Raw genomic sequence first — 16,674 nt, forward strand, 5'->3', positions numbered from 1 at the left:
TGTCTGTCAGATCATGTGTTTTATAAACAGTCTGTCAGATCATGTGTTTTATAAACTGTCTGTCAGATCATGTGTTTTATAAAATGTCCGTCAGATCATGTGTTTTATAAACAGTCTGTCAGATCATGTGTTTTATAAACAGTCCGTCAGATCATGTGTTTTATAAACTGTCCGTCAGATCATGTGTTTTATAAACAGTCTGTCAGATCATGTGTTTTATAAACTGTCTGTCAGATCATGTGTTTTATAAAATGTCCGTCAGATCATGTGTTTTATAAACAGTCTGTCAGATCATGTGTTTTATAAACAGTCTGTCAGATCATGTGTTTGATAAACTGTCTGTCAGATCATGTGTTTTATAAACTGTCCGTCAGATCATGTGTTTTATAAACAGTCTGTCAGATCATGTGTTTTATAAACTGTCCGTCAGATCATGTGTTTTATAAACTGTCTGTCAGATCATGTGTTTTATAAACTGTCTGTCAGATCATGTGTTTTATAAACAGTCTGTCAGATCATGTGTTTTATAAACAGTCTGTCAGATCATGTGTTTTATAAAATGTCTGTCAGATCATGTGTTTTATAAACAGTCTGTCAGATCATGTGTTTTATAAACTGTCTGTCAGATCATGTGTTTTATAAAATGTCCGTCAGATCATGTGTTTTATAAACAGTCTGTCAGATCATGTGTTTTATAAACAGTCTGTCAGATCATGTGTTTTATAAACTGTCTGTCAGATCATGTGTTTTATAAACTGTCTGTCAGATCATGTGTTTTATAAACTGTCTGTCAGATCATGTGTTTTATAAACAGTCTGTCAGATCATGTGTTTTATAAACTGTCCGTCAGATCATGTGTTTTATAAACTGTCTGTCAGATCATGTGTTTTATAAACTGTCTGTCAGATCATGTGTTTTATAAACTGTCTGTCAGATCATGTGTTTTATAAACAGTCTGTCAGATCATGTGTTTTATAAACAGTCTGTCAGATCATGTGTTTTATAAACAGTCTGTCAGATCATGTGTTTTATAAACTGTCTGTGGGATCATGTGTTTTATAAACTCTGTCAGATCATGTGTTTTATAAACAGTCTGTCAGATCATGTGTTTTATAAACTGTCGGTCAGGTCATGTGTTTTATAAACTGTCTGTCAGATCATGTGTTTTATAAACTGTCTGTCAGATCATGTGTTTTATAAACTGTCTGTCAGATCATGTGTTTTATAAACAGTCTGTCAGATCATGTGTTTTATAAACTGTCCGTCAGATCATGTGTTTTATAAACTGTCTGTCAGATCATGTGTTTTATAAACTGTCTGTCAGATCATGTGTTTTATAAACTGTCCGTCAGATCATGTGTTTTATAAACTGTCTGTCAGATCATGTGTTTTATAAACTGTCTGTCAGATCATGTGTTTTATAAACTGTCTGTCAGATCATGTGTTTTATAAACTGTCCGTCAGATCATGTGTTTTATAAACTGTCTGTCAGATCATGTGTTTTATAAACTGTCTGTCAGATCATGTATTTTATAAACTGTCTGTCAGATCATGTGTTTTATAAACTGTCTGTCAGATCATGTGTTTTATAAACAGTCTGTCAGATCATGTGTTTTATAAACCGTCGGTCAGATCATGTGTTTGATAAACTGTCTGTCAGATAAGTGTTTTATAAACTGTCTGTCAGATCATGTGTTTTATAAACTGTCTGTCAGATCATGTGTTTTATAAACTGTCCGTCAGATCATGTGTTTTATAAACTGTCTGTCAGATCATGTGTTTTATAAACTGTCGGTCAGATCATGTGTTTTATAAACTGTCGGTCAGATCATGTGTTTTATAAACTGTCCGTCAGATCATGTGTTTTATAAACTGTCTGTCAGATCATGTGTTTTATAAACTGTCTGTCAGATTATGTGTTGTATAAACTGTCTGTCAGATCATGTGTTTTATAAACTGTCTGTCAGATCATGTGTTTTATAAACTGTCCGTCAGATCATGTGTTTTATAAACTGTCTGTCAGATCATGTGTTGTATAAAATGTCTGTCAGATCATGTGTTTTATAAACTGTCTGTCAGATCATGTGTTTTATAAACTGTCCGTCAGATCATGTGTTTTATAAACTGTCTGTCAGATCATGTGTTTTATAAACTGTCCGTCAGATCATGTGTTTTATAAACTGTCCGTCAGATCATGTGTTTGATAAACTGTCTGTCAGATAAGTGTTTGATAAACTGTCTGTCAGATCATGTGTTTTATCAACTGTCCGTCAGATCATGTGTTTTATAAACTGTCTGTCAGATCATGTGTTTTATAAACTGTCTGTCAGATCATGTGTTTTATAAACTGTCTGTCAGATCATGTGTTTTATAAACAGTCTGTCAGATCATGTGTTGTATAAACTGTCTGTCAGATCATGTGTTTTATAAACTGTCCGTCAGATCATGTGTTTTATAAACTGTCTGTCAGATAAGTGTTTTATAAACAGTCTGTCAGATCATGTGTTGTATAAACAGTCTGTCAGATCATGTGTTTTATAAACTGTCTGTCAGATCATGTGTTTTATAAACTGTCTGTCAGATCATGTGTTTTATAAACAGTCTGTCAGATCATGTGTTTTATAAACAGTCTGTCAGATCATGTGTTTTATAAAATGTCCGTCAGATCATGTGTTTTATAAACTGTCTGTCAGATCATGTGTTTTATAAACTGTCGGTCAGATCATGTGTTGTATAAACTGTCTGTCAGATCATGTGTTGTATAAACTGTCTGTCAGATCATGTGTTTTATAAACTGTCCGTCAGATCATGTGTTTTATAAACTGTCTGTGAGATCTACTGTCTGCATTAAATCAATTGTTCAACTATGCTGATACACGTACATTATAACATTGCTTTACAATTCATTAAAATCTGAGTCGCTACAAAACTAAATCGCCATTGTCAACAGTGAATGTATTCACACGCCGGCAAGAAGAGCGGTCCGAGTTTACCAACTGTCATTGACGCGAAGTGAAGTGAAAATGCAAATATATGCAATGGTGTCGTGTAAGCAACGAATGCGATTCTTTCATGTTTCATGATGAGCGAACATGTTTTTGTTTTCACGTTTATAAGTACACAACGGCTGCCGTGTCCAGGATGACGAACAAACAAATGTATTTGCTAACACATTAATAGCCATGCAAACGCAATCTTTAAAACAAATGGTCTCTGTAATGATATACACAGTTTAGTATTATGGTTCCGGATGTTTTGGTTTGTCTGTTAGATGGTGTCAGGATCGAGATGGAACATAAGTAACCTACACCGAAGACGCTGTCGTTTGATGGAAACGTGTCCGAGATTTACTAGCCAGAAGTGTTGCCACTGCCTAACTAGACTGCTACATCTGTCATCAATGCTTTATAAAGCATATTTTCGCTCCACGGGATAACGAAAATACTGACCAGTGACAATGGGCCATGCTTTAATGGAAGAGAATTCAAAGACTTTACAAATGAATGGAACATCAAGTACATAACAAGTAGTCCGAGGGACGCGCAATCAGATGGACTTACAGAGAAAACTACAGACTGTAAACAACATGATGAAAAAATATAAGGAAAGTGATCAGGACGTTCACTTAGCATTGTTGGTTACAGAACCACACCTCTAGAAAATGGGCTGTCACCAGCTAAGCTACTGATGGGTCGACGTCTTGTGTCAAACTTAATTTGTAAATGTTGAGAAAATGACAGGACCACAGAGGTCATTAGATGACGTAAAGAACAAAAGGAACGTCAGAAATACTACTACGATAAACACAATCATGTCAAGTCGCAAGCCAAACTTGTACAAGGTGACCAGGTTGGAGTCCAAGAACCACAGGTCAGAACGCGCTACAGTTGTCCGCGAAGTCGGTCCAATGTCACACTTGATTCGTCAAAACCGTAAACATCTGAAATAGGTTCCAGATGTTAACACTGATGACAACCTGATGAACAACGTTCATGAACCAGTAAAAGCTGATGGGCCAGATCAGACTCATGTTTCTGATCGCGATGAGGATGTCACACCAGTACCAGCTCTACAACCAGATCATACCGGATCATACCGGATCATACCAGATCATGCCAGATCAGGAAGAGCTGTTAAGAGGCCACAAAGACTCATTGAACAGTGTTAAAAGTGTTTTCTATTGAACTGTTAATGATGAATAGTTCAAAATAAGTATTTAGTTTCATTTCATTACGTAGATTTGAAGTAAGGTTCTTTTCCGGGATTATCTATAATTACAGTGAAGTAATAAATATAACAAAGACTAGTTAACAATAGGATTTCTAGGTTTAATTTTCAATAGAAGGATATCAGTTAATAACATACTATGTCCAGTATTAATAGTGAGATTTGGTTCCATGAATCTAATCTTGGTGAAGGGATGTTATGATATACACAGTTTAGTTTTATACACTTTGTAGTTCCGGATATTTAGGTCCATTCCGGATGTTTTGATTTGACTGTTCGACACGACTGCAGAAGCACATGTTTTGAATAAAAGACATGAACGTTGCCATGCTGACAGTCTCCATGTAAAAGAATATACAAATGGGTGTGTTTTCACGTTTAGGATCATAAACTGAAAGAAATATACATACTAGTTACGAGCTGGCAACCATGCATATCTCTCAAAGTAAACAATTTGTCATGTAGCAACTTCCATCCAAAAGAAAATATGGGAAAGTATATTACACTACGCGTGCAGTGGTCATGCGCACATCACGACCAGAAAAGCTGTATTACATATGATTGAGGTCAGCAGGAAGAACACACAACATGCACTGTCAAACGATTTCCCGACAAGCTGCCAAGATACGACAAAGTCAGGCACATTGTTGTCTGCATCCTTACAAACATCACCAGGTTCTTCATTTGAAAGTACAGTTACGGTATTTTCAGGTAACGGATGTACGTTCGAGTTACTCGGATTCTTACATGCACTAGCTAATGATGTCAGCCTTGCTATCCATCTTGGAACAGGTTCCTTCGTAGGTCGCAAGTAAAATCGGAGTCCAAAAATCGTACACAACATTATCAAAAGACTCTGTCCGATTTGAGCCACAAGCAGGTAGCATAGTAAAGCCATTTGTGGCGTAGAGGTCTGGGGGAGGATGGTAGTGATCGTGGACAGGAACACGGCGATGGCCAGCAACACAGTAATGGAAAAACCAACACGTTCTCCAGACTCAGCCGGGAGCAGAAATACCATCATATTTATAAAACTCACAAAAACTGTGGGCATAATGAAATTTACAATGAAAAACAAAGGTTTCCTTCTCAATGTGATTATAATTCCAAAACCAAGCTTTGGCGCTTTGTAGGAGTATTGAGATATGCTGACGAGAGTCCATGTTGGATTCTGCTCATATTCATCCGGGTTAAGACTCGAACTTGGCACTGTCACTTTGATATGTTTCTGTGTGTATCCCCATGGCAAAATCTCCAAATTACAGATCTGTTCGTCATTAGGGTAATAGGTGACGTCGGCATCACAGGACGAGGACAGTTTTAGTGGAAGAAACCAGTCTACTGTACCATCGTGGGTTAGCTTTACAGGCATATCACCGTTCCCAATCAAGTCAATATTGTGGTAACTGTTTGACAGAACAAATGGGGGTGTCCAGATTTCCTTCTGCTTGAAATGTGTATTGGTCAGTTTATAATACGTGTCCGGAGTCCACTTCAGACGTTCGTCATGCCAGGTTACCTTGAAAACTCCCGTTATGGTAAAAGCACTTGCAAGCTCGTCAAAGGTTTGTATTTTCGTTAACGAGAAGCTTACGTTTATATTCAGAAGTTGTCTGTCATAGTTTTGGCCTGGGTGAACGCTAGGGTTGTACCCTGTAAGGAGGGCGGCGTTCAGTGTTGTCTTGTATGTAGAGTTGCCAGACATCACGCCATTGCATTGTAGCATTACTATCATAAGTAGAGAAACACTAACATCAGAACGTTCCATCATCATCAACTCACTGCGGAGGGATAACTGTGGCCGTGTGTAGCGTACCCTTTCCCCAACGACCACACACCGAAACACTACATATAGCGTGTCCCAAACATTCAATAGCGCGGCACGGATACAAAATATTGATGTTGATTTATAACAACGAATACAAATTACAGTCCTTACCGCATGTTAGCCACTACCCATTTACTACGATTGGTTCCCTCGATAATTAGTTACTGTTCCTTGGTACTTAGTTACTGTCCTTTGGTACTTAGTTACTGTCCTTTGGTACTTAGTTCCCTGGATACTTAGTTACTGTCCCTTGGTACTTAGTTACTGTCCCTTGGTACTTAGTTACTGTCCCTTGGTACTTAGTTACTGTCCCTTGGTACTTGGTTACTGTCCCTTGGTACTTAGTTACTGTCCCTTGGTACTTAGTTCCCTGGATACTTAGTTACTGTCCTTTGGTACTTAGTTCCCTTGGTACTTAGTTACTGTCCCTTGGTACTTAGTTACTGTCCCTTGGTACTTAGTTCCCTGGTACTAAGTTACTGTCCCTTGGTACTTAGTTACTGTCCTTTGGTACTTAGTTCCCTGGATACTTAGTTACTGTCCCTTGGTACTTAGTTACTGTCCTTTGGTACTTAGTTCCCTGGATACTTAGTTACTGTCCCTTGGTAATTAGTTACTGTCCCTTCATATTAGTTCCCTTGGTACTTGGTTACTGTCCCTTGGTACTTAGTTACTGTCCCTTGGTACTTGGTTACTATCCCTTGGTACTTAGTTCCCTGGATACTTAGTTACTGTCCCTTGGTACTTAGTTCCCTGGATACTTAGTTACTGTCCTTTGGTACTTAGTTCCCTTGGTACTTAGTTACTGTCCCTTGATACTTAGTTACTGTCCCTTGGTAATTAGTTACTGTCCCTTCATATTAGTTCCCTTGGTACTTGGTTACTGTCCCTTGGTACTTAGTTACTGTCCCTTGGTACTTAGTTCCCTGGATACTTAGTTACTGTCCCTTGGTACTTAGTTCCCTGGATACTTAGTTACTGTCCTTTGGTACTTAGTTCCCTTGGTACTTAGTTACTGTCCCTTGGTACTTAGTTACTGTCCCTTGGTACTTAGTTCCCTGGATACTTAGTTACTGTCCTTTGGTACTTAGTTCCCTTGGTACTTAGTTACTGTCCCTTGGTACTTAGTTACTGTCCCTTGTTACTTAGTTCCCTATACTTAGTTACTGTCCCTTGGTACTTAGTTACTGTCCCTTGTTACTTAGTTCCCTATACTTAGTTACTGTCCCTTGGTACTTAGTTACTGTCCTTTGGTACTTAGTTACTGTCCCTTGGTACTTAGTTCCCTGGATACTTAGTTACTGTCCTTTGGTACTTAGTTACTGTCCCTTGGTACTTAGTTACTGTCCCTTGGTACTTAGTTACTGTCCCTTGGTACTTAGTTCCCTTGGTACTTAGTTATTGTCCCTTGGTACTTAGTTACTGTCCTTTGGTTCTTAGTTACTGTCCTTTGGTACTTAGTTCCCTGGATACCTAGTTACTGTCCCTTGGTACTTAGTTACTGTCCTTTGGTACTTACTTCCCTTGGTACTTAGTTAGTGTCCCTTGGTACTTAGTTACTGTCCCTTGGTACTTAGTTCCCTTGGTACTTCGTTACTGTCCCTTGGTACTTAGTTACTGTCCCTTGGTACTTAGTTCCCTGGTACTTAGTTACTGTCCCTTGGTACTTAGTTACTGTCCTTTGGTACTTAGTTCCCTGGATACTTAGTTACTGTCCCTTGGTACTTAATTACTGTCCTTTTGTACTTAGTTACTGTCCTTTGGTACTTAGTTACTGTCCCTTGTTACTTAGTTCCCTATACTTAGTTACTGTCCCTTGTTACTTAGTTCCCTTGGTACTTACTTACTGTCCCTTGGTACTTAGTTACTGTCCCTTGGTACTTAGTTACTGTCCCTTGGTACTTAGTTACTGTCCCTTGGTACTTAATTACTGTCCTTTTGTACTTAGTTACTGTCCTTTGGTACTTAGTTACTGTCCCTTGTTACTTAGTTCCCTATACTTAGTTACTGTCCCTTGTTACTTAGTTCCCTTGGTACTTACTTACTGTCCCTTGGTACTTAGTTACTGTCCCTTGGTACTTGGTTACTATCCCTTGGTACTTAGTTATTGTCCTTTGGTACTTAGTTCCCTGGATACTTAGTTACTGTCCCTTGGTACTTAGTTACTGTCCCTTGGTACTTAGTTCCCTTGGTACTTCGTTACTGTCCCTTGATACTTAATTACTGTCCTTTTGTACTTAGTTACTGTCCTTTGGTACTTAGTTACTGTCCCTTGTTACTTAGTTCCCTTGGTACTTACTTACTGTCCCTTGGTACTTAGTTACTGTCCCTTGGTACTTGGTTACTATCCCTTGGTACTTAGTTATTGTCCTTTGGTACTTAGTTCCCTGGATACTTAGTTACTGTCCCTTGGTACTTAGTTACTGTCCCTTGGTACTTAGTTCCCTTGGTACTTCGTTACTGTCCCTTGATACTTAATTACTGTCCTTTTGTACTTAGTTACTGTCCTTTGGTACTTAGTTACTGTCCCTTGTTACTTAGTTCCCTATACTTAGTTACTGTCCCTTGTTACTTAGTTCCCTATACTTAGTTACTGTCCCTTGGTACTTAGTTACTGTCCCTTGGTACTTAGTTCCCTTGGTACTTCGTTACTGTCCCTTGGTACTTAATTACTGTCCTTTTGTACTTAGTTACTGTCCTTTGGTACTTAGTTACTGTCCCTTGTTACTTAGTTCCCTATACTTAGTTACTGTCCCTTGGTACTTAGTTACTGTCCCTTGGTACTTAGTTACTGTCCCTTGTTACTTAGTTCCCTTGATACTTAGTTACTGTCCCTAGGTACTTAGTTACTGCCCCTTAGTACTTAGTTACTGTCCTTTGGTACTTAGTTCCCTTGGTTCTTAGTTCCCTTGATACTTAGTTACTGTCCCTTGATACTTAGTTACTGTCCCTTGGTACTTAGTTACTGTCCCTTGGTACTTAGTTACTGTCCCTTGGTACTTAGTTATTGTCCCTAGGTTGTTAGTTCGCTTGTCTCTTTTTCTGAGGTACTCGGGATATCTCGTAGTTATTTATATGTTAGTCCTGTGGTACTCGGGATATCTCGTAGTTATATTTATGTTAGTCCTGTGGTACTCGGGATATCTTGTAACTATATTTATGTTAGTCCTGTGGTACTCGGGATATCTCGTAGTTATTTATATGTTAGTCCAGTGGTACTCGGGATATCTCGTAGTTATATTTATGTTAGTCCTGTGGTACACGGGATATCTCGTAGTTATTTATATGTTAGTCCTGTGGTACACGGGATATCTCGTAGTTATTTAAGCATTTAACTGCTTTCAGTTGGAAGTCATGAGCTGATGAATGCCAACTGGACAAAGGCAAATTTAATGAAGCGCGCTAGCGCTTCATGTTGAATTTGCCTTTGTCCAGTTGGCATTCATCAGCTCATGACTTCCAACTGAAAGCAGTTCAATGCTTATACATTTATACAATTTACATTTGACAACGATTTGCAAAGACTTTATCCAAGAATGTTGCTCCTTCGATGACTGAACAAATTATTATCGTCAAAGACGGAACAGCCATTTCAACAGCCATCTTTCGTTATGACCGACGTGACAATTATGACGTCACAATAATAATGACGTCAAAATAAAGGTTTGGAAGTTATGGACTCGTAACCTTCAAGTGAGCTTGGTAAAATTATATAGTTGAGCTGCAGTGTAAATGTAAATATTTATATGTAAGTCCTGTGGTACACGGGATATCTCGTAGTTATATTTATGTTAGTCCTGTGGTACTCGGGAAATCTCGTAGTTATATCCATGACCCTAATGACCTCGAGATAACGAGACTCAATCCCCTCGCGGCAAACCGTGACGATGAACGTGAATTATGAATTGAACATGCTGACATAAGTGGCATATGATCTATTTGATTAATAACAAATTGATACATATATGGTGGCATCAATGAAAGTGATATTATGTAGCACTCAGACAATTTACCAAACAATTTATCAGGACTCCATGCTGCATATATGTCATCATTGTGCTGAGCAGTTTTTCAAGCAATGTCAGAAACTGATGTAAAAATGAAAATTTTGCATTTCGTGGCTGTTTATAATAATCTACAGTAGCTTACTGGCCCAACATTGTATACTACACTCCGATTTAATAGTCTCTGTAGAAACACTTGATGTAAGTAACTTTTCCACAAAGAGGAAAAACTCTGTGAAAACCGAAGCGTGAAAACCGAAGCAAAAATACGGTTCTTGGATGCTGCATTTTGATATCCTCTGTAGCAATACTTGATGTAAGAAATTGATTTTGCAAGTAAATCTTTTTTCCGCAAAGAGAAATAACTCGGTGAAAACGGAAGCAAGAGTTACAGTTCTTGCACACTGCACTCCGCCTCGATGTAGTCTAGATGTGTATGAAGTTTGATGAAATTATCATGCATTGTTTGAAAGTTATGCTCCGGACAAGGAAAATATTACTTTTTTTAAAAAGGGGAAATAACTCCGTGAAAACGGAAGCAAGAGTTACAGTTCTTGCACACTGCACTCCGCCTCGATGTGGTCTTGATGTGTATGAAGTTTGATGAAATTATCATGCAAGGTTTGAAAGTCTTACTCCGGACAAATATATTACGTGCATGTAATTACGTACGTGCGAGGTATTATTGCGACTCGTCGCGCGAGGGGATAATACATAACGACAAGTGCTGTACCGAACAAGGTCTTACTGTCGGCCAATGAGTCGTTACCATGATCCACATCTTTGATTTTGCACACGTACAGTTGAGTGTAACTAACCTTTACACCCTAGTGCACTCCTAGTGCACTACGTTTAAACTAGTAGTGCACTACGTCCAGTCAGGTGTGACCACAAATCCCCCTATACAGGTAATGGACAGTGCCCCTGGACACCTGTGTTAGATATCTGTATTTGTTACATATACAGACCTGTGTAAATTGACTTCCTTATATCTGTCATCCTGACTTGTATATTCAAATGTTGGTAAAATTGTATCTAAATTAATATTAACTCAAAATAAAAACTTGGTTTAAATTTAAAAAATCAGACAATTGTATATTACAAGCCTGTTATCAAGAAACGTTACATAATGAGAATGGGATATGTGAATACGTCAGAAATGAACTATTCCGAATGGGATTAGGATATATGTGGTATCAAGACAGTATGAGTGATAGAGATTTCGATATTGTTAAATTTAAGATACATGATATTTTTCAACAAGAGTGCAGAGAAAAGATTGAATCTTCTTCCAAGTGTGCATTGTATATGCATTTGAGTGATAATTTTTGTCTACAAAAATACTTAGCAATGCCTATAGATTCAAAACATTTAAAAGAAATAATTAAAATAAGGATGTCATCACATAAGTTAAAAGTAGAGGTTGGACGTTATAATAATATATCACGTAACCTTAGGAAATGTAATGTTTGTAATAACGGAGATATAGAAGATGAATTTCATTTTATAATTAAATGTCAATGCTTTAAAGAGTTGAGAAGTAAGTTCATAAAAAAATATTATTTTACTAGACCAAGCATGTATAAATTTATTAAACTACTGTGCACTGATAACATAAAAGATATGGCCAATTTGGCGAAATTCATTTCCTTAAGTAATATAAAACGAGACCGCCTGTTACAATGTTAGGCTGAATATTGAATAGTGTTGTATGTATTGTCGAAATTACTTAGTATTGAGCAATTTGCTAATATATATGTAATTGATATATAAATGTCTAGAATATATAACTACATGTTTGTAATCCCCTATGCACTTCTGTAATTTCCATGGCAGAATTTGTAATTTGTGAAAACAATGTACTTAATTATTGAAGTGTGAGAGATATTCCTCTACACTATTCTAGATGTAACCGACCGGTGTTCATGTGTGTGGATCAGTGTGAGTGTGTGGGTATATGTGTGTATGTGTTGTAGTGTACATGTGTGGATTTGTGTGTGTGTGGGTGGGTATAGGTGTGTATGTGCTGTAGTGTACATGTGTGGATTGGTGTGTGAGAGTTTGTCTGTGGATCAGTGTGAGTGGGTGGGTGTGGATCGGTGTGGGTGTGTGAGTGTTTGTGAGGACTGTGAGAACTTGTTGTATATGTAATTTATATACTGATAAACCATGTGGTTTAAAGTAATAAAGAACTTGAACTTGAACACCCCAAGTTTGCCAGTATATGTATTTCATAACAAAAATGACATTAATTGTTCCCTCAGGCCATTATCTCATTCTGTGTTACCTGTAACTGATACATGTACCTGGAATCAGATCCAATATGTTAGATCATCAAAGTGTTAGATACCTGCACACAGGTACATGTACAGAAATTTTAACTATTTCAGTAAAGGAAGATGGAAGGTGTATTACAAGTAACACATACCATTTATAAACTTTAAAATGTAGAAGTGTTACATGTATGATCACTTAATTACAAGTACATTCAAAGATTTCTTTCTTTACATGTTAAATCAATGTTTAATTGATTTCTTTGTGTTCAGGTTTCTGACTTTAAGCATTGGATGTATACACATAGAATGTTCAGCATACAATGTATATTATGGGCTGAATTAGGTTTTAATAAGCATAATTTGACGTCAAAAATGAAATTTTGAATATGCTGCTTAATTTAATCTCAAATTACAATATACGTTAAATGTATCAAATTGAAAATGTTCAAGTAACAATAATTGTTTTCAAATGTTTTATTATATACTTTCATGTGATGAAAACAAAATTACTGAAATTTAACATGTTAAATATATAACTGATCAATAGATACAAAATATAAAGTACCAAAAGATAAATGAAACTTGGCAACAATTTAACTTCGTTAAAGGATTTATAAAGTAAATTGGTCTTAACTTAGTTTGAATATAACTGCTAGATAGCCTTATATATACAGTACAGGTAAAAATCACAGGTAGCCTTGGGTACTACCCATTACCTGTACGGGGGTTTTGCTGCTCATCACCTCTTAGGGTGTAGTACACTACTAGTGCAATTGTCAATACCATACCCTTGATAACATAGACCGGAAGTCAGCTTGTGGTTCCGGTAACGGGATGTCATTAACAACACATTTCTTGTTTACCTTCGTAACGTCATACGTGTACATTGTTATTGTGATTTCAAAGAGAAGATTTGATAGAAACTATTTTTGTAGTTTCAAGGTTCAGACAAGGCTGACTATGCATGCCGTGTCATTCATCCTTTGTGTATTCGAGGTTAAAGCAAACCTTTTTCTTTGGTTTTTGTGAATATATCAGGCCTGTGAGAGTAAACATCATTTTGCTTTAAAGCGGGTGTCACGTGGGAGTCTTTCCGACAGTACAGGTAAACAAAGGCTGTTTTGATAATTTCAAACGAGCAAAAACTCAAGGCGAATCACGAGTTTTAAAATTCCCCCACTTTAATATCTATCTCCGATGTAGGTATCTCCCTCTAGAATATCCATCCCCGATGAAGGTATCTCCCTCTAGAATATCCATCCCCGATGTAGGTATCTCCCTCTAGAATATTCATCCCCGATGTAGGTATCTCCCTCTAGAATATCCATCCCCGATGTAGGTATCTCCCTCTAGAATATCCATCCCCGATGTAGGTATCTCCCTCTAGAATATCCATCTCCGATGTAGGTATCTCCCTCTAGAATATCAATCCCCGATGTAGGTATCTCCCTCTAGAATATCCATCCCCGATGTAGGTATCTCCCTCTAGAATATCCATCCCCGATGTAGGTATCTCCCTCTAGAATATCCATCCCCGATGTAGGTATCTCCCTCTAGAATATCCATCTCCGATGTAGGTATCTTCCTCTAGAATATCCATCTCCGATGTAGGTATCTCCCTCTAGAATATCCATCTCCGATGTAGGTATCTCCCTCTAGAATATCTATCCCCGATGTAGGTATCTCCCTCTAGAATATCTATCCCCGATGTAGGTATCTCCCTCTAGAATATCCATCTCCGATGTAGGTATCTCCCTCTAGAATATCAATCCCCGATGTAGGTATCTCCCTCTAGAATATCCATCCCCGATGTAGGTATCTCCCTCTAGAATATCCATCCCCGATGTAGGTATCTCCCTCTAGAATATCCATCCCCGATGTAGGTATCTCCCTCTAGAATATCCATCTCCGATGTAGGTATCTTCCTCTAGAATATCCATCTCCGATGTAGGTATCTCCCTCTAGAATATCCATCTCCGATGTAGGTATCTCCCTCTAGAATATCTATCCCCGATGTAGGTATCTCCCTCTAGAATATCTATCCCCGATGTAGGTATCTCCCTCTAGAATATCCATCTCCGATGTAGGTATCTCCCTCTAGAATATCCATCTCCGATGTAGGTATCTCCCTCTAGAATATCCATCTCCGATGTAGGTATCTCCCTCTAGAATATCCATCCCCGATGTAGGTATCTCCCTCTAGAATATCCATCCCCGATGTAGGTATCTCCCTCTAGAATATCCATCCCCGATGTAGGTATCTCCCTCTAGAATATCCATCTCCGATGTAGGTATCTCCCTCTAGAATATCTATCCCCGATGTAGGTATCTCCCTCTAGAATATCTATCCCCGATGTAGGTATCTCCCTCTAGAATATCCATCTCCGATGTAGGTATCTCCCTCTAGAATATCCATCTCCGATGTAGGTATCTCCCTCTAGAATATCCATCTCCGATGTAGGTATCTCCCTCTAGAATATCCATCCCCGATGTAGGTATCTCCCTCTAGAATATCCATCCCCGATGTAGGTATCTCCCTCTAGAATATCCATCCCCGATGTAGGTATCTCCCTCTAGAATATCCATCTCCGATGTAGGTATCTCCCTCTAGAATATCCATCCCCGATGTAGATATCTCCCTCTAGAATATCCATCTCCGATGTAGGTATCTCCCTCTAAAATATCCATCCCCGATGTAGATATCTCCCTCTAGAATATCCATCTCCGATGTAGGTATCTCCCTCTAGAATATCCATCTCCGATGTAGGTATCTCCCTCTAGAATATCCATCTCCGATGTAGGTATCTCCCTCTAGAATATCCATCTCCGATGTAGGTATCTCCCTCTAGAATATCCATCCCCGATGTAGGTATCTCCCTCTAGAATATCCATCCCCGATGTAGGTATCTCCCTCTAGAATATCCATCTCCGATGTAGGTATCTCCCTCTAGAATATCCATCCCCGATGTAGATATCTCCCTCTAGAATATCCATCCCCGATGTAGGTATCTCCCTCTAGAATATCCATCCCCGATGTAGGTATCTCCCTCTAGAATATCCATCCCCGATGTAGGTATCTCCCTCTAGAATATCTATCCCCGATGTAGGTATCTCCCTCTAGGTATCTCCCTCTAGAATATCCATCCCCGATGTAGGTATCTCCCTCTAGAATATCCATCCCCGATGTAGGTATCTCCCTCTAGAATATCCATCCCCGATGTAGGTATCTCCCTCTAGAATATCTATCCCCGATGTAGGTATCTCCCTCTAGGTATCTCCCTCTAGAATATCCATCCCCGATGTAGGTATCTCCCTCTAGAATATCCATCCCCGATGTAGGTATCTCCCTCTAGAATATCCATCCCCGATGTAGGTATCTCCCTCTAGAATATCCATCTCCGATGTAGGTATCTCCCTCTAGAATATCCATCCCCGATGTAGATATCTCCCTCTAGAATATCCATCTCCGATGTAGGTATCTCCCTCTAGGTATCTCCCTCTAGAATATCCATCTCCGATGTAGGTATCTCCCTCTAGAATATCCATCTCCGATGTAGGTATCTCCCTCTAGAATATCCATCTCCGATGTAGGTATCTCCCTCTAGAATATCCATCCCCGATGTAGGTATCTCCCTCTAGAATATCCATCTCCGATGTAGGTATCTCCCTCTAGAATATCCATCCCCGATGTAGGTATCTCCCTCTAGAATATCCATCCCCGATGTAGGTATCTCCCTCTAGAATATCCATCCCCGATGTAGGTATCTCCCTCTAGAATATCCATCTCCGATGTAGGTATCTCTCTCTAGAATATAATATTCTATATCACGAATTAATATTCTGGATTAGAATCATATGGCTCAATTTCGTAACCATGGTTACCCATAAAAAACAATGGATGGTCGGGCAGCACATTGTCATAACATGCTGGCCTTTCACCTTGGCGGCCGGTGTTCCATTCCTCAATCGGACGTAAAAAGGTATGTGGTTACCTGCCAATCAACGTGGTTTTTCTTCGGGTTTCCCGGTTCCTATACAGTAAGACACCTCACGCACTTTCTTCTGGTCGAACAAGTATGATTGATATAAGAATGATAAAAAACAAAAACAAAAAAAACTCCACCCACTTCGTGATTGCAGAAATCAATGGCGACGCGCCATTTAGATGAACTACTTCTTTTTCATCAATTGAATTCCTGTTTAGTGACTTACGTCAAGTCACTTGACGTCAAACAAAGATAACCCTTACGTTGGTGATGTTTGACGTCAAGAATCCTACCAAACGCAGATTTTCTACGTATTTTCAACGTCAATTTCTGACGACGTTTCTCGGGCAATC

General features: G+C 38.6%; 1 protein-coding gene across 1 annotated transcript; it reads right to left on the minus strand.

The window, feature by feature from the left end:
• Positions 1-4,747: 4,747 nt before the first annotated feature.
• On the minus strand, positions 4,748-5,932 carry LOC117316965 (acetylcholine receptor subunit beta-type unc-29-like). Its single transcript, XM_033871743.1, has one exon. The coding sequence runs from the start codon at positions 5,930-5,932 to the stop codon at positions 4,748-4,750; it is 1,185 nt and encodes a 394-aa protein (XP_033727634.1).
• Between the last annotated feature and the right edge of the window lie 10,742 nt (positions 5,933-16,674).

Source organism: Pecten maximus, chromosome 18 (assembly GCF_902652985.1).
Source record: "Pecten maximus chromosome 18, xPecMax1.1, whole genome shotgun sequence".
Taxonomy (NCBI): Eukaryota; Metazoa; Mollusca; class Bivalvia; order Pectinida; family Pectinidae; genus Pecten; species Pecten maximus.

What these genes read in the sequence shown, in the direction of transcription:
- LOC117316965 (XM_033871743.1), bottom strand. Translation starts at nt 5,932, where the DNA reads ATGTCTGGCAACTCTACATACAAGACAACACTGAACGCCGCCCTCCTT.